Source organism: Pogona vitticeps, chromosome 5, assembly GCF_051106095.1.
Source record: "Pogona vitticeps strain Pit_001003342236 chromosome 5, PviZW2.1, whole genome shotgun sequence".
NCBI lineage: Eukaryota > Metazoa > Chordata > Lepidosauria > Squamata > Agamidae > Pogona > Pogona vitticeps.
The window spans coordinates 193,875,473-193,897,452 of record NC_135787.1 but is presented as its reverse complement, the minus strand read 5'-3'; the positions used below and the strand labels follow the sequence as shown (position 1 = coordinate 193,897,452).

Below are 21,980 nucleotides of genomic sequence, written 5' to 3'. Positions count from 1 at the left end.
CTTCTGAGCTCTGCACCTCTTTCCTTGCAACGGAACCCAGTCCTCTTTCACTTTAATTCCTCTTTCAATACATGTCAATACATTCAGTGAATACGGGAACAAAGGCATTTGTTCTGGGACAGACGGGAAAGGCCTTCTTGGTGTGGGATAGGAACCCAAAAGCCATCCTTCACAAAGTGTGGCATCACCCCATAGAAGATGCTTTACTTTTAAGCTGGTAAGCCCCATCCACGTGATCATCTCCATGCGGCTTTTCGTGAGGAAATGTGCACGGTTGTATCTCCTGTTTGTGGAAACCCGAAACACATGCACAGAGATGCAGGTTTTGGATTTCAGCCTCTTCAGAAGTGTAGGTCATTTCAAAGAGATCCTCTTTCCTTTTTGATGCCAAACAGAAACGCATCTGAGCACTCAAGGGACCTGGGACAGTTTCTACCTGGGACACGGATAACTCAAAACCAGAAGATGGCTCATAGAAATTGAGGACAGTTCTCTTTTTATTGAGTTGCAAATGATATAAAAGCCAAACTATACACAAAGATCTCACCCTTCCAAAGAAGTAGTAGGAGCCAAACCAGTTGACACAGTTCATGTCAAAACCACAATATATAAAATCCGCAAAGCCAGTCGAGAGAATCAAACACATGTGAGCGTTTCCTCCAGCGCCAGGGATTAGGCGAGGTTCTGCTTCAAACAAAGGAGTTGAGAAATGTATCTGCTTTTGAGAAGCTTTTGAGACATTTATGAAAACGCTCAGCATCCCATGGAGAAGGAAGGACATCTGCCCCACAAAACAAGGATCTGATCAACCAGAAGCATGCACAAAGGCCCGACAGTTGCAAGTTAATCCAGCAGGGGTGGTGGTACAATATGCCATGTATTGTGAAAGCCACTGCACAGAATTAAATAGCATTTAGGCTTAAGGGACCAAAGAAAGATGCAGTGGCCAAAATCCTATAGCTTAGCAAAGGAATTCACAACTAGAGTAGACCCATTCAGTCCCTGGAATTTACAGAGGATTTGACTCACTAAATCTCTGCTGATTCAATGGCCTACTCTAGTGCAACTTGCTACACTAAGCAACAGGGTTTTCAGCCAAGGTCAGATTTGAGTGCTCATCTAGTTTAAACACAGAGAGCTGGGTGGACATCCTTATTTCCCTGAGGAATCTTTAAATTTGTCCTTTCACAAGCAATGATCTCTAGACACTCACCAAACGACAATGTCCAAGACTGTATAAATTGTTAGGAGATACTGGGACTAGCAGGTGTTTCGTTTTACATGCATGCATGAGTTAGTAATTTACAACAATATGCACCTCCAAACGGAGACCCGATTAACAGACAACCAAAATTCCAGCTTCAGAAGAAAACATCATATCAGTTAGTTCACTTTATCATTGCAGAATTGTCACACCAAGGCTTAAACACCCACCAAACCACAATCCATCTTGTCATTCACAATAAATAACATGACATTTATACACACCTCATTTCACATGGCCAGGTTATTTATCATTGAGAAAAAAAAGGTACTTGGAGGTCTCCAGGCAGATAGGGACGAGGAAGGCAAGGGGGCTTCTGTGACTTGCCTCCATTCGGCCACCTGTGGACTCAAGAGCCCTTTCCACACCAGAGAATGGCTGAGCCACAGGACTGGCTGCAGGACTTTAAGATCCCAAAATTTTGGAAACCTTCTCTGGAAAAACAACTGCTCTTCAACCAAAAACGGCTGATAATGGCCATGGGGGGGGGAATAGATGGGAAAACTGAGGGATATCAAGGTCAGATTTAAACAGACATTTCCAGGAGCGGAAGAGTAAAATATCTTTCTAGCCAACCTTGTTCACGCCATGTGGCCCCCACACAAGAGACGTCCCCATCATCCAAGTGGAGGCAGGGGCCGTGGAAGCAGAATCCTTTTTCATGATAACCACGTGTCATCTCTGCAAGGAACCTTATTTTTCAAATTTTAAACCTAGCATCATACGTGCATATAAAAACAGATGTCTCTAAAAATCCCTCTAAAAAAAGAAAGGTCCCACAAAGGAAGGCTGGCAGTCTGGTGAATGCGAACATTTAAGATCGGGCTGCGTTACACCGCCCTGATTCTAGTTTCATTGCTCTTAAGATTGTGCATCTCTTCTTGACAGGGCAAAACTGAGCATCTGCAGGGCTGTAACGGCCAACAGGAATCAGAATGCCACCCTTGGCGTCTCGAGAAGAGCCGCCCTTGAAAGCCGCTGCATCAGAACAGCCCCTGTGCTTCTCATGCGCTCTCTTGATGGCGAAAAAGAGGCACCGGGTCTCCCCTGGGATCCTAACAGCAGCAGCTTCCTCTCTCCATGCAATTCGTTCAGCTCCATCTAAGCGATGCTTGATGACGCCGCCTGATGAAAGTTGGGGTAACTCTATGAGACCAGCGCTTCAAATCGGAGAGGAGACGACTCTCCCCCACTCTAGTGAGTTCTCGATAAAGTCCTCAATGTTTTGGCAGAAGAAAGAAAAAGGTGCCACTTTTTATGAAAAAAGCACACCATGCTAGTAAGAACAGAAATCTCAGGTCAGACCAGGCCTTCCAAAACATCTAACGGAGAATCTTTTTCCATTAAAAAAAGAGCTTGTGGAACTGATGTGTGTCAGGAACTTGTCCAGAGACCCACACAGATTTTTTTTTTTCTTTTATGGGCAAGGGAAAGCCAACCGGTTCCTGCCTTTCCTCGAGGCCACTTTCAGACCTCTGGGGATTCCAGAGCGGGCTCAGCCTGTCCCTCTTCTGCTGAGGACGGGAGGTAGGGAAGACAAGGCAAGGCTTAGCAGGAATAACCTCTGAGAGCGCTAAGCAGGATCAGAGCGACTGCTCTCTGTCCCAGCACTCGGCCTTCATGCATGACCTCTGCGCTCTCGGTTAAGATGACGGGCTGCCAGATAATTGCCCCGTTTCCGTCTGAGACGGCCAAGAAAGCGGCTTTCAGAAGCCGTTAGGACTGCTTTGTCATCTGCAAGCGCTGCCCCAGGTCGGGGGGGGGGGGGGGAAGAGGATCTGGACCAGACCCTCTGACTCTAATGTGAACTAGAGAGGACACAGGCTTTCTGCACAGCCAGTCCAGCCCACAAGGCAAACTGCAGAACAGAGAGCCATCATGCAAGCAGACAGAGCACACATGTGCACCCAACCAGTAGGTTTGCCCTAGATGAGTGAGGACAAATCACCAAGGTGAAACAAGACGGCATGCAGCCCTAGTGGGAAGAGACCTCTCACAAGCCATCTAACTTTCCTTTCTAATGGAAAAGCAGGGCCAGAAAAGGGGGGGGGGGGCGACTTTCACAAGAGCAGTGACAGATTGGGGGGGGGAGAGGCTTAGCTTCTTTCTACTGTTTTCCTGCTCAAAAATCACCTTCCCCAAGTGGCGGCTGTCACGGGATCTCACCCACTAGGTGAGCAGCAATGAGGGGACAGATTCTGAGAGCAGAGGGGAAGGGGAGAGCCTTGAGCAGTACCTTCACACCATCAATTATTATTTTGCTGCTTTCCAAGCTGGAAGCCACTTCTTCTGGGGGGTGGGGAGAGAACATACCCCTTCATTGGGATGTTCAGCATCACCTTGAAAATTCAACAAAGCATACAATGGAATGAATCAATGAGGAGGTACAGCTTCCCTCCTTGGCAACTATAAAAAGAAAAAGAAAAACAAAGGTAGATTATCTTACTTATTTAAGCCTGTTGGTGGACTAACTCAGCCCGTAGCTCTGAGGCTCCTCACACTGTCCCTCCACTCTGCGGCTGGTCACCATTTTTCATGATTTGTCCCCCGATGTTATTCTTCACCCTTACAGAACAGAACCTCCCCGCCACCTTCGCGCCCTCTGCGTTTCCACAGCGAAGCTTGGAAGCGCTAATACTAGGGGAAACGGACCGTGGGCAGAGGCTCCACCGAGAAAGACCTGGAGGAGAAAAGGTGGTGTTCTTTGGGGCACAAAAGTACACGTGAACTTGGAAACCTGGGAAAAGTCTACCGTTGCTTTTACTTCCGTGGCTGTGCCACCGTCTCTTGAGTCCGTCAGGAATTAAAAGAGGAGCGTGACACTGATTTCGTCCTTGATTGTGTCCGCTACTTCCATGCTAATTTTGCATCTGTTCAGAATCCAGTCGTATCTGTTGATCTCTCCAGGTTCCATGCTCCGAGGGTGCCTGCTACAACTGAGAAATGCCTTCTACTGTTGGGGATTAAAGAACTCAGATATAAGTCTTCGCCGGGGATGTCCAGAAGATCCCTTTGCTTCCCCCCCCCAAGTCGCTTCCTTTCTGCCCCAAGAGTTCCCGGCCTGGACTGTCCTCCCTCTCCCATGGAAGTCAATGCCTTGGCCACACGGGCTCCCCCCACAAACCTCCTGGTCCATTGCATACCACCTTCCTAAAAGCGAAAGACGGGGTGTAGTGATCAAAGGGCCCCGGGAAGGGGGCTCTCGTTTATTCAGTGAAAAAAAGAGACACAGGCTATCTCCACGGCTTGTTCTGCAAGCTGCTGCTGCTGAGGGAGCGGGCGCTCAGAGCCACGGCGGAGTTGGTGGTGGCTAGATTCTGGCTGCTCTTGACAGCCGTGGCCTTGGTATCACGAGCTGAAGAACCACGACTGAGGCGGCCTGCAAGAGAAGGACAAGACACGGAGGAGGAGTGAGGCAAGAAGGATCCCAAATCCCCAGAAGGCAGGGCCACTAGTCATGCTGGTGGAGCGATTCTGGGAACCGGGATCTCAAAAAACGATTTCCTAAACTCTGCCCCCCCCCCCTGACAAATAGAGCTTCTTTTCATCCCAGACTGGTGACCTCTCCCATTGCCTCCCTGATCCCCTTTGTTTCACCTCAGCATCAAAACATGGACGGTTCTGCACTTTAGGGCATGGCTGAGCATTTATTTGGAGTTTATTTTTATGGTGCCATCTGGGGAAAAATGTGTGATGATTAGTCATCAGAAATATCTGTTGAATCACCCTGTGCATGCTTTGGGTCTCAATTCTGGATACTGCTTGGATGGCCTCAACAGAACACATTTTTGGCTCGCTGACTGCAAATTATCAAGCATTTTATTAAAATAAATTATAGCTCTGAGGCTTTAATTTGAAGTGAAAGACTGGCACAAGAAAAGCGAGGGAGGGGCTTCTTAACCAAATCTCACAGAACTCAAATTTACCCTTATTTGAGCTGAGCAAACGATATAGGCTGTTGTATCTTTAAGCCTAGGAGAAATACAGTTGATTTTTAAAAGTGTAAAATGAAAGGGAGGAGATTAAGCATTTGCCTCGCATTTGACTTCCCGGTCTATTGTTGTTTTGTTTTTATGACAAACTCAAAGCCAATAAAAATAATTTAAGGAACCATGGTGCAGATTTTTCTTCTTTTACCTGTATTTCTCCAAATGATGTATACACTTGATTAGTTCTTGTTTCTGACTCAGTGTTAACTTGTTAACTTGTTTATGTCTGCTCTCCTATCTAACATATAAGAAGCAGAGGAAAAATCTTTCTAGCTCTTCTAGCTGAAAGAGCTATTGGGTGTGAATGGGACATGAAGGGTGCCCCAAGGACAGTTTAAGAATGATCTTCATGAGTTAGAAGGCTGGAAAGGCATGTGTTCCAGCCAACAGACACACTAAAATTCTTGTTGAGTTAATAAACGCAAATAAAGGTCATCAGGAGAGGCTTTCCTCTTGGTCCCATCACTTTCACAGGTGCATTTGGTGGGGACACACCAGGGGGCCTAAGCTCCTAATATTGCTCTTATTTATGAGTTGGAATATGTTTAATGCTTTTTAAATGTTGCAATAATTTATTACTTTGCTCTTAACTTTCTTCTTTTAATATTGCAACCTCCACTGGATCTTCTGGGGGGAGGAAGGGAAGGAAGGAAGGAAGACAGACAGACAGACAGACAGACAGAAAGGAAGGGAGGGAGGGACAGAAGGAAGGAAAGATGGATGGAAGGGAGGGAGGGAAGGAAGGAAGGAAGGAAGGAAGGAAGGCTGGCTCCAGAGGAATGCTTGTTAACTGTTCAGCACGTGGTCCTTGCCTGCCACAGACCCCAGGCCCCATGGCATCCTCATCAACAAGTCCAGGCAGGCTCTGCATTTTCCTGCCTGCACGGGACAGCCTCAGTTTGCTGAGAGCCGGGTCTTACTGGCAGAGTCCAAAGGAAGGTGCTCCTCTTCTAGGTAGCGCTGGATCTTCTGCAGATCCTCGGCTGTAAATCTCCACTTGTTCTCAGCCGGCGGGGGCGAGGGCTGCCTGGGCGTGGCTTTTTTCCGGGTGGTCCCCGGCTGGCTGGCCGACAGGCAAGACGCAGGAAAGGAGCCCGTCATCAAGCCTTCTGGGATCTTCTGAACGACAACCCGGAGGCCTGGGAGGCACAAAAGGGAGACGGGGAGATGTCTTCCAGAAAGAGCCCGGGCCCCAATATCCCATCGCTGGCCCCAACGACAGCTTAGCCACTGAATCCGGAGGAACTTGGAAAGTCTGGTTAGAGCAGAACTGGTCACGCTGGCTGGGACCAACAGGAGTGGCAATCCAGCGGCACTCAGAAGGCTGAAATTCGCGTGTCCCCCCACCCGTCCGGAGGCGCACGCTTGCGCCACAGAGACATCATGCTGGATGGTGGCCTTCTCTATGTTCATATGGCCAACGGAAGATTTACATAGTAAAAAGTAAGGAATCCCATCAATCCGCTTTGGTTTTAGGCTTATTTTGTGGGAGCAGATCATTCCAGATAATTCCTGGGAGGGCTATGGAATTAGAAGCTAAGGGCAGAGTGCCTTTATACCTGGACTCTTCTGCAACCCACTGCTCCTGGAAGAGCACAGAGAAATTCCAAACCTAGGCAAAAGGTGGTTTGCATTGTTGACAAGGATCCAGAAACCTCACTTTCCCTGAGGCTGAATCTGGGACAATTCACTGAATCTGCTTCAGCCGGCCTCTCCCAACCCGCCGCCTTCTGAATCTTAAATTGCCAAGCCAGACATCACTAGGCCCGCTCAAAAGATATGGCATTTTCTGGAATTGAGTGGTCTAGACTCGACCTCTTTCCTGGGAGCACAAGCAGGGTGACAAGTGCACTGAAGGCCACATTTTATGGACAACCACTCCTGTAATTCCCAAGCCTCTGGTTGTGGATTGTGGGAACTGTAGGGCCACAACAGTTCCATCGCCAAGGTCTTTCCATTCTCTCTCTTCCCCCCCCCAAATTAAATTTTATTAAAGAAAAACAATACGAACATAAAAAGTGTGTACATATATATCGTACAAGAATTTCCCCTTGGGACCAGATAAACAAATATATTTCTTTTAATTTCTTTTTACTCCTTTCCACTCCAAAAACACATGGATTCTTCTGCTGGCTTATGGCCTCTCCTTTTTACAAAAACATAATTCAAATATAGATTCCATACCTCTTTGAAATCACTGTATTTTGTCACTCCTCTTCTTACTTTTAGTTCATGTTAGGTTATCATTGATCGCTAAACTACACATTTCTTTATACCAATCTTCAAGATTAATTTGTCATTTTTCCAATTTTTTGCAAATATTAGTCATGCAACTCTGACCATTATAACAACTAGTTCTTTCTTTTAAAGATGGTCATCCTTGATTATAATTAAAAGGGCAATACTGTAGTTGGTGATGTTTGAATATTATATCCAATAATTTCTCTAATTTCTTTGAAAACTAATGCCCACTCTTTCTTTCTTATTTCGCAACTCCACCACATATGTAAATGACTTCCTTTTTTCCTTTTTACATCTCCAGCATTGAGAAGGTACATTTTTATTTATAAGATTCAATCTTAGTGGGGTAAAGTACCATTTCCAAGCAACCTTATAACAGTTTTCTTTTACCCTTATAGACATATTGTTCATTATTTTTTGTGAACCTATTTTATTCCCATCCTCACTTTTAACCTCTTCTTCCAAATCCTCTTGCCATTGGTTTCTCATCATAGCTTTTTCATATCCAACCTTTTGTTAGAGTCTTATAAATCACACTTACTGTGCCCTTTCTTTTATTTCCTTCCTCTTGAGTTTGTCTTTCCTCTACGATCTCCTCAAATGTAGTCAATTTTCTAATTTCTCCTACTTTTCTAATGTATTCTCTATGGACCAGGAAAGGCTCTGAACACACTAACAGGAAAATTTAAAAACAAAAACAAACCCAGTCCAGTCGTCCTTCATACCTCCAGACAGCATGAATAAGTTCTCAAAGCCTCTCTCGCACATAGTGGTGGCCGCTTGGCTGGCCACCCTCTCATCGTCGTCATAGACAATGATGATCTTCCCGTGAGCGTTTTTCTGGTGGGTGGAGGAGTTAAGGCTGATACAACCAGGTGAAGAGGTGTGGAGGAGAAGGGGGGCAGCTCAACGACCCTCCCAGACTCTAAGGCAGCTACCAACATTAGACCCACCCCCTCAATCCGTCGGCAGAGGTAGGCCCAGCAGGCTCTCAGAGGGAGGAGCGACGTGCACAAGGGTGCATTGTTTCCTCTGAAGGGGCCATGTGGGTGGGCACAACAGGGGATCACTGCCTAGCAATGGGTGCATACAAGAAAAGGAGAGGTCTTGATCAGAGTATATTCTGTTCATAAGTGAAGTAAATTAAGCGATGTTCCTGGACATTTAAAAAAGGAATATGCTTTCTATTTTGGGATTTTCTTTCCCCCTGCTTGGAGAGGTAGACATATGATGCAGTAGAAAAGGGGGAAGACAGGGGAACAGATTTCTACACCCTTCCCCCAGCTGTCCACAAGCAAGAGGAACTCTAGAGGGGAGTTTCTGAAGAGAGATGAGAGCACGGAGCATTCGATGGGAGGATCAGAGTGGCAGGAACACCTGCTCCACTGCAAGCCCAGGATGGGGCCCCAGAGACCCTGCTGACTCACAGAGGGCCCTTCCTCTCGACCCCAGGACTCTTCCTCATCCCTCTCCCCACTTCCGCTTCCCATGGAGCTCCGGGGTCTCATTGGCAAGGGCACTGGAACACAGGCGGGGGGGGGGGAAATCTCCAAAGAAGTGAGCCTATGAGGTCAAAGTCTGGCCAAGCCTGGCCAACAGAGCGTCCCTCCCCAGAAGAAATGCTGTCGTCCTGAGCGTCCCCCTTCTCTCAAGCCAGCACAAAAGCGAGCAAGAGGCTTCCACACTTTTACACGAGGCAAAGGATACGTATTCCAGGATGTTGTTCGTATAGGGATTCATGGTCCTGGATAGGGTGGCGATGGGGTAGGAGTACGCTGTGGAAGCAAGAGGAGAATCCCACTTAGAAAACGGCCGGTTCTACGTGGGGCGCTTCATATTCCCAGCTTCGGGGAACAGACGCGGCAGAAATAGGGAAAAGAGAGTTGGTCCCCCCCCCAGAGAGCGTGCCCTGCCTGCCTGCCTCACCTCCCACAATGTGGCCCTGCTCGTAGGCCTCCCGTTCACGCACATCCAACAGCAGATAGGGGCAGTCAGGATAGGGTCCCTCTTTCACACTCGTTTCCGTTTTCTTCGGGGTGTCTTTTCCCAGGTCCAGCTCACCAACACCACTGATCACACTGGGGGGGGGGGGAAGAGGAGGCATTACATTTTAGGAAAGCCCCCCCCAAGACCGCTCAACGTGCGCAGGCCTGCTGTTATCCTCCTCTGGAAGCCGGTCTGGCAAAAATCCCATTTTTGCATGAGAGTCAAGAGAAGGAGAGCAGGCGAGGAGACAGAAAGGAAGACACAGAGCGCAGAGACGCATCGCTCCGTACCTCTGCAGGGTCGAGCGATAAGCCTCCCCGGCACCGGTGTTGTTGATGAACAGGATGGGGCTGGCTGGCTTCTCTCCGGGGCTGACTTTGCCGTTCGTTTCCGCTACGACATCAGCGCTGTTCTCTGCAGGAGCCGCATCACCTTCTGAAGGAATCAGAGATCATGGAGGTGAATTACTCACCGCCCCATGTCCTGGGCCTCTGGGATTTGAGAGAGATCACATAATCCTTCTCCTCCTCTTATAGCAGATGGTAAGAATTTTTTTTAATGCTATCCTTCCCTCAAGAAAAACAACAACAGCAACAATGAGGTTTCCAAGACATTTCAACATCATTTTAAGTGGCCCTGGGCCAGATCCAAAGCCTTCTCCCCAAAATGCAGCCAGGTATGTTGCATAGCTGGAATCAATGCGAGGTCACAAGGCTTCTGATACGTTTGATGACATGACATCATTGCCAAGGCCACCATGTTGAGGGCATTCTTAGTATTTTGGTGTTTGTTAAAACCAGTCAGGAAGCTCTCCAAAGAAGAAAAAGAAAGGAGGACGTGGCCGTCGGTGTGTGAAAAGAGTGCTGCTCCTTCAGAGAATGGCACAAGGGCGCTACTTAAAATATTCAACTAAAAGTCCACCCAGGTGGTGCTTTTTGTTTCCACATGTTCCACGTAAACATCCTTGTCCGGCCAAGGGGTACAGCATTAGGTGGCCCCAAACAGTGGATTGGGCCACTGTTGGCTATATTGTAGAAATCAGTAGCTCCCAACCTGGGGTCACCCAGGTGTTCTTGGACTGCAATTCCCAGAAACTCCAGGAAGCACAGCTGGTGGCAAAGGCTTCTGGGAATTGCAGTCCAAGAACACCGGGGTCACCCAAGGGTGGGAACCACTGATGTAAAATATTTCTGCCTGCACTTTTCCCCTCCACAACATGACCTGCTATTTCAAGAACTTGAAAATCAGCCTTCTCCAACCTGGCACCTTCCAAATAGATCAGACTGCAACTCCCATGATCAACTGTAGAGTTCAAGTCTCACATAGTTCAAGGGCACCAGGTTGCTGAAAGATTTAAAAAAAATCAGCTTCAGTTCATAGCCAAGGAGGACATTAGCTTTTTTTACCATCTAGCTTTTGTGTTTCTTCAGACGGTACTTCTGAGTTTGCCTCAGAAAGAGAAGCAACCTGGATCACCTGCAGGTAGAAGGAAAGGGTGAGGGTTAGCAAACATCAGCGGGTTGGGACTCAGAAAGCAGCCATGAATCAGAGAGGAAGACAGACATGAGGGGGGTGGGGGAGAGGCAGGATAATCCCATATCTCTTGGCAAAACAGACCAAGAGCTACTCTGTGGAGTCCAAGGCATTCTGCACATATCTGGAATCATGTGCGTCAGTTTTTCATGTATTCTAGTACTCAGCCTGAGAGGGGGCCAGGTCTCTGCCATCCACCTCAAGGTTGGCAGCTGACAGACCACATAGAACATCTATTTCACCATTTTAAAACGTTTGCCTACTTACTGATCTTAGTTTTTAAATACTGTCACCTTGGATCCTCTTTTAAAGAGACAGATGGGGTAAAAAAAAAAAAGCTATGAACAAACAAACTAACGAGCAAACCAATCAAAACCCTCTAGTTGTTCCATGTGCTAGCTAGAGAAGGCCTGGTTTTTCTGAATCGTAAACCCGCAGACCATCATCTCCACAAGAGCCGGGATGGAGGCACACTCTCTTACCTGCTCCCTGCTTCTGATGCCTGAGAAGTGTTAGCATCCACGGAATACAACAGAACTTGCTAAAACTGGACAAGGTGTGTTAGCCCCATCGATGCCTTATTTGGGCCTGGGACATGGGGGCTTCTGCCAAAAAAGGGGATGTAGCCCCACCTACTTTCCACTCAACCCCCACCCATATCCCATTTCAGTGTCGGCATTGCTAGGACCAAAGGGGAAATGGGCACGTCCTATCCTCTTCAGCCTGCAGAAATGAGAGGTGTCGAGCAGAGAAGACACCTCACGGTCTGTTTCAAAGCAAGCAGGCAGGCGCTGAGCATCTCGTCTGTGACAGATAAGCCTACAAGAGGCTGGGATTGCCCCCTAGTCCTTCCTAAAGGCTTTCAGGTACAGCAAGAACCAGGCCTATCATGACCTCAGAGTCCTGTTTGGCACGAATCTGCAGCAAAGAGGCAAGAAACACAGATTTCCCAGAAGCCACTGGGAGGGCCAGCTTTACGTACCAGTTGGGCAAATGTCGTCACTTTCAGTCTTTTGAAGAGTTCATCTTTCTTGTATCTGTAATCTGCAAGACAGCCAAGAGGTGCCACCGGTGAGCCTTGCCACAGAGTTTGATTCATACATTTCAGGAGAGGGTGACCATAGGTATCATCCTCCCTCCAAGGACATCCTGGTAGAATTCTAAAGTTTTGAAAGGGCATTTTGCCTGAAAAATGTTCTGGAGATCCAACCCGGGCCCAGTCTGGCGTGGCTGGAGATCTATGGAACAGACCCAAAGTCCTTTGACACTGGCTTATGAAAGGAGGCATGTGGTGCCCAAATTATTGACTTTCCGCTGGTCAGTTTGGAATTTCCAGTTCTAGCAGGTCTCACAGAATTGCCACTACAGCTACCGCCCATCGGTTCGTTTACCAGATTCTTTGACGTGATCCCACACCAAGGTACAATTCCCACACCCATTAAGAGTGTCGTGGGAATCTGAAAATCCTGACTCTGGTTGGTTAGTTGCTCATAACCAAGCAGGCTGAGGTTTAACATGGGCTTCCTCAAACAGTCCAGTTCAGTGGAAGTTTTCTTCAAGTTCATAGCTCCACAAAGCAGGTACATGAGGATGTTTTGTATCCTATTTGTGTCCCTGCTCTTTTGAAGCCTGTTCCTTGTTTGCAGATGAGGAAGTGGGGAAACAAGGGGCAAACCTTTAAGATCACCGCAAACAAGACTGGGCTGAAGCAAAACACTGAATTCAGGTCTCCTGAGTCCAACTAAAAGAAATTGCCAGGCTCTATGGTCCCCACTCCCTCTTTTCCTGCAGCACGCCAAGCCTAAGGATGGAGAAGCACACGGTTCCTGGCCACATGAGAAAGCAAAGGATGAGTTAGCTGGTTTCATCTGCACGGAGCAGGGGGTTGGACTGGATGGCCTTACAGGCCCCGTCCCACTCAAGTGTTCTTCACTCCCAATGTCTGTGTCACTCTGCAAAACTGAACAGGACTGACCCATGCTTAAAACCATCACTACAGATGAACTGCTGGATCGCTCTGGGGTTCAGGTCTCCAGCTGCAGAGACAGCAGTTGGGAGTTCGATTCTCCATCGTGTCCCCTTGACAGGGGCTGGACCTCATGGTTCATAGGGTCCCTTGCAGCTCTGCAGTTCTGTGATTATGATTATATACTGGATACATACACACACCAGCAGAAAATAAAATATAAATTATATTTAAACATTTCCCTTTCTGGCCTAGCCTTTGACACTCTTTGCCAGGGGTAGTGTGAAAAGAAAGGTATAGCAATTAAGAAAAGCAACATTTGCTCACCTTTAATCTACCCACTGAAGTGGCAGCTTCTGTTTGCTCACCTTGTCAAGAAGCCATATCAGATACAGTGCTCTATTAAAAACCCATTATGAAGGCTAACAGAACTGTACACCTTGCTCCCCATCATCATGGTGACATACCTGGAGCTAAACTGGAAGGCCCATTTGAATCCTCAGACATCTTGAAGCAGAGATTCAGTGAGACCCAAGCAAAACCTGCTCGGGGGGTCTATAACTCTTCAATGGGCGGCAATGCAGGAACTTATGATGCAGCCAACTCTGGGTACTCTCAGTTTCTCAGCGAGGCAGCAAATGGGACCTGCACCCACTGGCTCCCCTTGTTTTGATTTTCTAGGCCTGTAGCTGCTTTTCTCAGGTTACACCACGGACAGAAGCAATACTGTCCCAGGTATTTTGTGCCACATAAAACTGGTGTCATCTATCCCTGAGAAATCAAGGTGGTTTACAAATTACCTAAACAACACAAGCTGCTATTCATCGCTGGCCCCGTGAGAGTGCTTTTGCGTGTACCCAGTTTCTTGGGGTGGAATTTAAAGAGAGGAAGAGGCTGACACAAAAAGAGGTACTAATTTTGCAGAGCAGAGAATTGAGACCAAAAAGGACAGAAACACAAAAAAGGCTTGTGAGGACGAGACCACTGCTAAGATTTCAATCCTCGGAAGCAATTTGTTAACAAAAGGATGTTGTGAAACAGAGTATTTTATGACTAGAAAAGAAAACAGCTTCTCAAAAGCAAGGGGAGGAAAAATCAACACTTTTGAAAAAGAAGCTTTAAAAAAGAAACTCATCTTCAGATAAGAAATTGGACTTGGCATCTGAAAAGTGGCAGCTTTAGGAGGGCTCTACCCCTTCAGTCCTGTTTAAACATCCCAGATTAAGTTCAGCAGAGAACTTTAGCATTCTATTTGGAATCGGACACAGATTTCTAGTGTTTTTTGTGGCACGGATGATACACGTGTGGACAGATAACGGCACAAGGATGCTATGGACATCTTAAAATTTGACCAACCTTCTATTAAGATTTTTTTAACTTGCCCATTTGACTTGAAAGGGAAAGAAAGACAATGCCAGTGGATGCTGTAAGCCCTTCAAAACCAGCCTGCCAAGCTGTCGACAGTGACTTGGTCCTATTCTGACTCCCCTTCCCCTTTAGTCGGGGTGCTCACACGATGAGCCCTCAAAGGACTACTCTCACCCACACACAGCAGGTTCCCCTGTACACCACCATCATACGCGCGCGCGCACACACACACCCCAACATCTACCCTGAGGTCCCCAGGGAATAGATGGCAAACATCCAAGTTTCTAGGATCCTTCTGTTGGGAAGAAAGTTGGAGAGATTTAGAATATATATAAAAAAGGTCAGCATCCTCTCGCCTAAATGTGGAGCAGAAAGGAAACCCTGTAAGTGTTCCACCCTGCTCTAGCGAGGCTTCTCTTCACATCAATCATCATCATCATCATCTTAGAACTGCAGGGCTGGAAGGGATCCTATATTGTAGATTATCAAGTCAAGAAGGACCAGTGGGGATTCGAACTCCCAAACAAACCACTGAGCTACCCAGCAGCTGCACAACTCAGCATGCAGCCAGTGGGAGAATGGACCTGTGACAGGAGACCTGCTGGGAGTGGAGTTGTGTGAATGTGTGCGAGTGTGCCTGGACACTTCTATGATTGCTCTGTTGTTCCACGTTTTTGGCAAGAGGATGCTGGATGAAGTTATTACTGTAATGTCACTCACTTCTCTTTATCTCTTCTAGTTTTTCAGTGTATTTGGTCATGCTGCTACCTGCAAAAGAAGACACATCTCATAATGTATCCTCTTAATCAAAACGGTACAAGGAATCAATTCATTCTTCCACCATATCCTCTGGAAGAGGCAAGTATATGGCTATTAACCACAGCTCACACACCTTGCTGTTTATTCAAAGTAATCTTGCGCTTATACTTATTAAATTGGATTACCAGAGCTGGGGGGAAAAAAACTTCCCGAAATAGTTGCTGCTAAAGCTGAAAGGCTGGAAATCTATCCTTTGTAAGAAATCTGTTCTCTGCAGATTTCATCTCCAATCCACAGATAGGTTACGGCGGTCAGCGCTATATTATTTGAACACTTAGCTCCTTTGGTCCTGAACACTGAGAATGAGTTATTTCATCCCAGTTTGCCCAGAGTGAAAGAACTGGACATGTTTAGCCTTCAGCTAAGGCTACAGGAAGCCAGATTTCAGCTGAATACCAGGAAAAACTTCCTAACTGTTACAGCAGTACAACAGTGGAACCCATGACCTTGGGAGGTAGTGAGCGCTCTAACGCTGGAGGTATTCAAGAAAAAACGGGACAGCCATCTGTCTCATCCGGATTCCTGCCTTGAGTAGGGGACTTGGACTTGATCCCCTTGTAGGCCCCCTCCAATTCAATTATTGTATGATTTCTGTGATTTGCATTCACCTTGACAAAAATTATTAATCTATAGTTCCCAAACAGACTACCAGTTATATGTAGTTTAACTGTAACACTTTTATTGCTGGTCACCCAGAGGCAGTTCCCATTCATCATAGGCAACCAGAAAACTGATTATATTTATGTATCATTTATGCTTAGAGGGAAAACCATTTTTCTCTTTCTTGCTAAGGATCTGCAATTATGTTCACACTGGGAATAATGTGCCAGGGCACACTGTCAACAATGCTCATTGTCAGCTCATGGTCTGACATCACAGCCTATGCAACCTCTTGACAAGAGCACATCCTCCTTCCTATAGACATCCACTGGCTGGAAGAGTGGTTTCCCAGTCTGGGACGTGACATCATTTTGGACTACAATAACCATAAGCCCTAGCCAACATGACCAGTGTTCCAGGCAGGGTGAAATTGACTTAAATCAACTATATGAATTTTTTAAAAACCAAAATTTTGGATTATTTAAATAAAAATGTATTTTTTAAAAAATTACCCCGTATTTTTCGCTCCATAAGACACACCTTTCCATAAGACGCACCAATTTTTTAGGAGAAGAAAACAGGAAAATATAATCTGTTTTCTTCGCTCCATAAGACGCACAGACTTTCCACCCCCCTGTTTTGTGGGAAAAAGTGCATCTTATGGTGCAAAAAATACGGTATATCAATTTGATTTTTAAAGACCATTGATTTTTTTTTTATCCACCTGAGGTCTGGAGCTTTTGGGTATTAGAGTGTGCAAACATTTACATCTCAAAGTTCGGGAACAACCAGGTTGGAGGTAGCAAGTGAGCAAATTCTATCCAGTTCTTTCCTTTGATCCTAACACTTTTCTCCCAATACCCAGACTAGTGATGACTTACCTGTGTCAAGGCGAGTTTTTATGTGCTGGTATTTAGGATTCTGTGGGATCCTTTTGGTTAAAAACTGTATAAAAAGAGAAGAGACAAGCCCTTCAGTATAAACAAAAATAACCTGAGCTTTGACAACAGGACTTTGCAAGCAAACGGTGCACATCACTGCCAAAAAAGAGGGGAGTAGCAGCCAAGAAATAGTAGAAGGTGACATACTGAAATCTTCAGAGAGCAGAGAAACATGGCATTTCATCAAAACGCAAACTCTTTCCTCCACTTTCCACCAATGCATTCTCTGGGTTCCAACCTAACCCAAGAGTACCACAGAGGGGTTTGGAGAGAGGGGGAAACAAGCCTGTTTCTGTAGACCTTTGGGTCCAACTCATATCTTCCCCGTGCCATATAATGCTTTAAATGAAACTTTGTTTTGAACACTGGGACTTCCAACAGACCCGAGGCGTACCCAGAACAAAGAGGCTGTGGACCAGCTCAATATCTCTGCTTCCTTCACAATTACAGAGTGACTAAGGAGAGGGCCTTCTCTGTTATTGCTCCTGGACTGTGGAACTCCCTGCCACTGGAGGCCAGGCTGGCCCCGTCTTTGCTGTCCTTCCGCAAGCAGGCAAAAACCTTTCTCTTCAGGCAAGCCTTCCCTGGGGTTAGTTTTTTATTGGCTTGTTCTGCCTTGTAGCTTTTAAATATGTTTTGAAGTTGATTTGGTGTACCATTTCTACTGTAGCACACTGATGCATCGCTAGACAGTTACCCCGCGTGACAGTTTTTTCGCTAGACACTGACTTTTTGCGATCGCTATAGTGATTCGCAAAACAGTGATTCCTATGGGGGAATTTTGCTGGACAATGTTTGGTCCCTGCTTCAAAAACTAATTTTCGCTAGACGACGATTTTGACAGCTCCCTCCCCGCCCGCAAAACGGGTGTTTTTGGGACCTAAGTTTCGCAAAACAGCGATTTAAACAGCTGATCGCGGTTCGCAAAGCGGCTTTCCTATGGCCGGTCTTCGCTAGACAACAATCATTCTTCCCCATTGGAACGCATTAAACAGGTTTCAATGCATTCCAATGGGGAACTGCTTTTCGCTAGACGATGATTTCGCTAAACAGCGATTTAAGTGGAACGGATTATCATCGTCTAGCAAGGCACCACTGTATTTGTATACTTATTATTCTTAGCTTTAACAATTGTCTTTTAATGATATAAGCTCCTTTGGGTCCTTTTTTAAAAAGGTGGGGCATAAGCTATTTTAAATAGTACAAATTAAATAAAGAAGGAAACTGCAGATTAGAGAATAGAGCCCTCCCCCAGGATTCGGCTGCTAAGCCTTAGCCCCAAAGCAATGGCCCCACAGGTGATCTTCAAGACACCCACAAGCCAAGGCATGAAGGGGGGGGCGGCTCATTGCCCTTTCAGTGCCAAACATCCATACAGTGGGAGTGGCAGCCCTGCATACACAAAAAAGGCACGAGGAAGAGAAAAAAGGCAAGTTTTTGAGAGGGGCTTAAGAGGGTCCAGGATTATGGGGAGGGGCATGAGAGTGGAAGGCAGGTTTGGGGCTGTTGGAAATCTGGAAGGACCCCCTCGACCCCCCCAACCCCACCGCACGGGGGGGGGTCGAAAGAGGGAAGGGGTGTAAGAGGGGGGTCGCCTCACCCCTAATGCTGACCCCCCCACCCCACTTCACCTCACCCGGCTCGGGTCAGGAGGAGTCTTGGGGAGGGACCCCTCCCCCAACGACCATGAGGGGGGGACATTCACCCCTCCCCCACCCCCGGTTTGACTGAGGGCGGAGTAGACCTCTCCAGGAAAGAAGGGAGGAAAGAAGGAAGGGCGGCCCCCCCAGCCAGCCAGTCAGCCGGGGGGGCGGCCTACGTTCCCCCCACACACACACGCCGGGGTCTCGAGGCGCCCTCCTCACCTCAGGGTCCCCGAGGCGCCTCCTCGCCGACATCCTGCCCAACTGTCAGCGTCGCCTTCGCCCGGCCCCTCCTCTTTCTCCGCCCGCTGGCACGTCGTCACCAATCGCAGCCGCCCCGGCGCTCAGACCGGCGCCACCATTGGCCGGACTCTCCGCGCCCGCAGCCAATCAGCGCTCGCGCGCGTTGTCTCCCACTCAAAACCTCGGAGCAAGCTTCGGTTGCGTGGGGGGCGCTTTCTTCCCCTCCCCTCCCACCCGCCTTGCGGTGTTTAAAGTCCCGGCCTGTCTTATTCCGGACGCGCCTGCGCACTTGCCACGGTCTCTTTCTCTCTGACAAAAGGGCGTCGAGGGTTGCCAGGGCGACGCGGGGCGCCTCCGCTGAGGCTGGTCTCTAGCGGTGCCTGGGTGGCGATTGTGACGTAGGAGAGTGGACGCTTTGCGCCGGGCACTCGTGTCCTTGCGCCGCTGGCACCAGGATTCGGGGGAGGGGGCGCCGCGGGCAATATAGTCCCTCGTTGCGCATCCACCCTGAGGCTCCCCAAATCTCCAATTTTATTTATTTATTTATTTAATATATATATATATTTTAAAAACACTTCTCCTTAAAGGGATCCAAGGCGGCTTACACCATTAAGAACACTTAAGGATACAAATATTTAAAAAGAATGAAACAAGTATTCTATTAAAAACAGTCAATAAAATCAATACTTAAAAAAACCCATGGTTCCTAGGTTTTGAATATTGACTTTTAACGATAGAAACCCCCTTTTTCTATACTCATGGATTTCAGCTTTAAAATCTTGTCTTTCCTTAAATGTCCTCGGGTCGTTCCCAAGGGGAAAAATATAATCAATCAATCAATCAATCAATCAATCAATCAATCAATCAATCAATCAATCAATCAACCCATTTAAAAGCAGCAGAGCAAGACAATCTAGTTTGAAGAACGCCTCTTAGACAGACAGCAGCTAAGGAGAAGCCGATCTGTTCTTGGGGAGCCAAAAAAGAGAGATGGTTTATTCATGTCACTTTCCCAATCTGCCCAATAACCTTGTTAGGTCAGGACCGTTTGAGAGACTGGGATTGGCCCACCGTGGCTTAGCAAGCTTGGAAATGCGGCTTTCATGGACTACAAATCCCAGCATCCTCCTGTCAGCACAACATTAGATAAGCCAAACTGAACCGCTGGCCATGCTGGGTGGAAGGTTTTCAGAGCGGTCGTCTCCAAAAAAGGAACTTTTCCAAGCTCTGTGTTAGACTGAATAGGGCCAGTTATGATGATGAAGTGCTGTCAGGTTGGAACCCACTTATAGAGGTTTCAAGGAAGTGGCTTGATGAGTGCCACACATCCCATTGAGTCTCCATGGCTGAGTGAGGATTCGAACACAAGCCTCAAGACTCCTAATCTCTCACTCCATGCACTGCCCTGGGCATGCATAAGGCCGGTATGTATTAGTTAAGCAATATTCGGTTTACCTGGGGGATAATGTTTCTCTTTGCTTCAGTGTAGTCTTTCTCCGTAATAAATCTAATAAAATATGCTCACAGCTTGTCTCCTAGGTTTTAATTAACCTTGTAGAAGTGGATCAAACGGATAGCTACTTCTCGAGTTTTGCAAGGGGTCCCTGAGATCATGAGAAGCTATGAGATGCTCTGAGAGAAATTAGTTGTGCTCTGAGTCTTGATTGACCCGATGTTTAACGTGCATTGCGAATGAGAAGTTGCGGTTACGACAAAATAGGGAGAAAATGGGCTAGGCTCGTTTCCTGTACGCAAAGATGCCAGATAAAATTTTGCTTTTTATCCCCTTATTGTTTCAGTCTGTACGCAGAATGTGTCCTATGGAAAGCCGGACAAAAAATTCAAATGAAGGACTTTGTGCTAGGAAGGATTGAAGGCAGCAGGGAAAGAGGAGGACTCATTACAGGATGGATTGACCCCCTCAAGAAAACCACTGCCTGGACTATCTGAATGCCCCAAGGAAGGGGCTGGGAAACTGCTTCTGAAGACTCTGCACCTAACCAATGCTGGCACGAGGGGCCATCCGTTGGAACTGGCTCGGCGGCTGTTGTTAAGTCACTTTTAGACGTATGCAAACTCCATGAGTTCCTCCTCGTGGCCCAAGGCTACCCAGGCTGGCTCTTCTCTCTAGAGATCTCGTGTGATGGAACGACGGCTCTCCATAACATGCAATCCAGCCAGCTTTGGATGTAGGACAGCAAATTAATTTCCTCTTTTCCTGCTTCATTTCACCTTTCCCAGCACGATGGTCAATGTACATTAACGTATATATGCTCATCCTGTGATGACAGTGTGCTTTCTATACTTGTCTTATTTTTCCCACTCCCTTTCCCCCTTATTTTGGTTTGAACTTTTAAAAAAATGAGCAAAGGAGAAACTTCTTTATTAGGATTTTGATGGTTCTTCTTCTTCTTTTTTTTAACGAAGGTAGGGTTTTTACAAGGGAAGTTAGCCAAAAACTCACCCTCTTCAAAAAGAAAGAAAAAGACACAAAAAACCCCAGACTCAAATATATATATTGTTAAATGAGGATGGAATTCGCACTGGGTCCCACCAGCTCCAGAGGGGCCTGCTTGGTGACGAGGCCATGAGAAAGGATTATGGGACCATCTGCCAAAGAAGGCCAGATTGGCCACCTTCCTCGTGGCCTTGTGATGACACCACAAAATGGGTAAAGTCCATTTCCAGATGTGAAAAGGTCCATTTCCAGATGTGGCATTGGGGGCCATGATGTGATGCCCTGTGAAAAGCAAATTCCCTTGCCAGATGTATTCCAGGAACTGCTATTTATTTTTATGCCAAGGTGAGGGAAAGAAGGAAGGTGTGAAACGGTTCTGTTTTCAAATGTATTCTTCTCAATAGTGTTGTACAATTTAAAATTAGGGATGTATCAATTTGAGGTGAAAATTAAAAACAAATTAAAATGTTAAGCTCTTTAGGCTGCTTTTGATCAGAAGGGGGTCCTTATTTCGGCCCTTTTAGATCTTTCGCGCACCCGGTGGGGCACAACTTGTGTTGTATGGATTGAATTTCTCCGCAGTCACAGAAAGCTTGTCCTGCATCCAGGTAACGCCATTGATGATTCTTGGGGTTTTCCCCTACTAAGGGTCCGAAGCTAGAGCAGGGGTTCCCAACCTGGGGTCCCCAGATGTTCTTAGACTCAAAATCCCAGAAGCCTTTGCCACTCTGCTGGCCACGGTTGCTGGGAGTCGGAGTCCAAGAACATCTGGGGACCCCAGTTTGGGAAACCATTGAGCTACGGCCGGTGGCAAACTGGAGTGGGGGGGAGGCCATTAAAAACTTGCCTCCGGAGACACCCCCCCAAAACTCACCCCGTGTCCCTCCCCAAAGTGAGTTTGTGCCGTTGCAGTACCGCTTGTGGTCGCC

At 47.1% G+C, this 21,980-nt stretch overlaps 1 protein-coding gene across 1 annotated transcript; it reads right to left on the bottom strand.

The window, feature by feature from the left end:
- Positions 1-479: 479 nt before the first annotated feature.
- On the bottom strand, positions 480-18,782 carry CEP41 (centrosomal protein 41). The gene is made up of 11 exons (XM_073002447.2): positions 18,573-18,782; positions 16,648-16,711; positions 15,068-15,115; positions 11,996-12,057; positions 10,887-10,956; positions 9,771-9,915; positions 9,421-9,572; positions 9,202-9,269; positions 8,220-8,334; positions 6,174-6,392; positions 480-4,643 (listed from the first exon to the last, which is right to left on the bottom strand). The coding sequence occupies exons 1-11, from the start codon at positions 18,603-18,605 to the stop codon at positions 4,498-4,500; spliced, it is 1,122 nt and encodes a 373-aa protein (XP_072858548.2). The 5' UTR covers positions 18,606-18,782; the 3' UTR covers positions 480-4,497.
- Between the last annotated feature and the right edge of the window lie 3,198 nt (positions 18,783-21,980).

What these genes read in the sequence shown, in the direction of transcription:
- CEP41 (XM_073002447.2), bottom strand. Translation starts at nt 18,605, where the DNA reads ATGTCGGCGAGGAGGCGCCTCGGGGACCCTGAG. An exon ending in AAAAACTCGCCTTGACACAG is followed by an intron (nt 15,116 to 16,647) that starts GTAAGTCATCAC and finishes CTTCTTTTGCAG; the next exon opens with GTAGCAGCATGACCAAATAC. An exon ending in TATCGCTCGACCCTGCAGAG is followed by an intron (nt 9,573 to 9,770) that starts GTACGGAGCGAT and finishes CCCCCCCCCCAG; the next exon opens with TGTGATCAGTGGTGTTGGTG.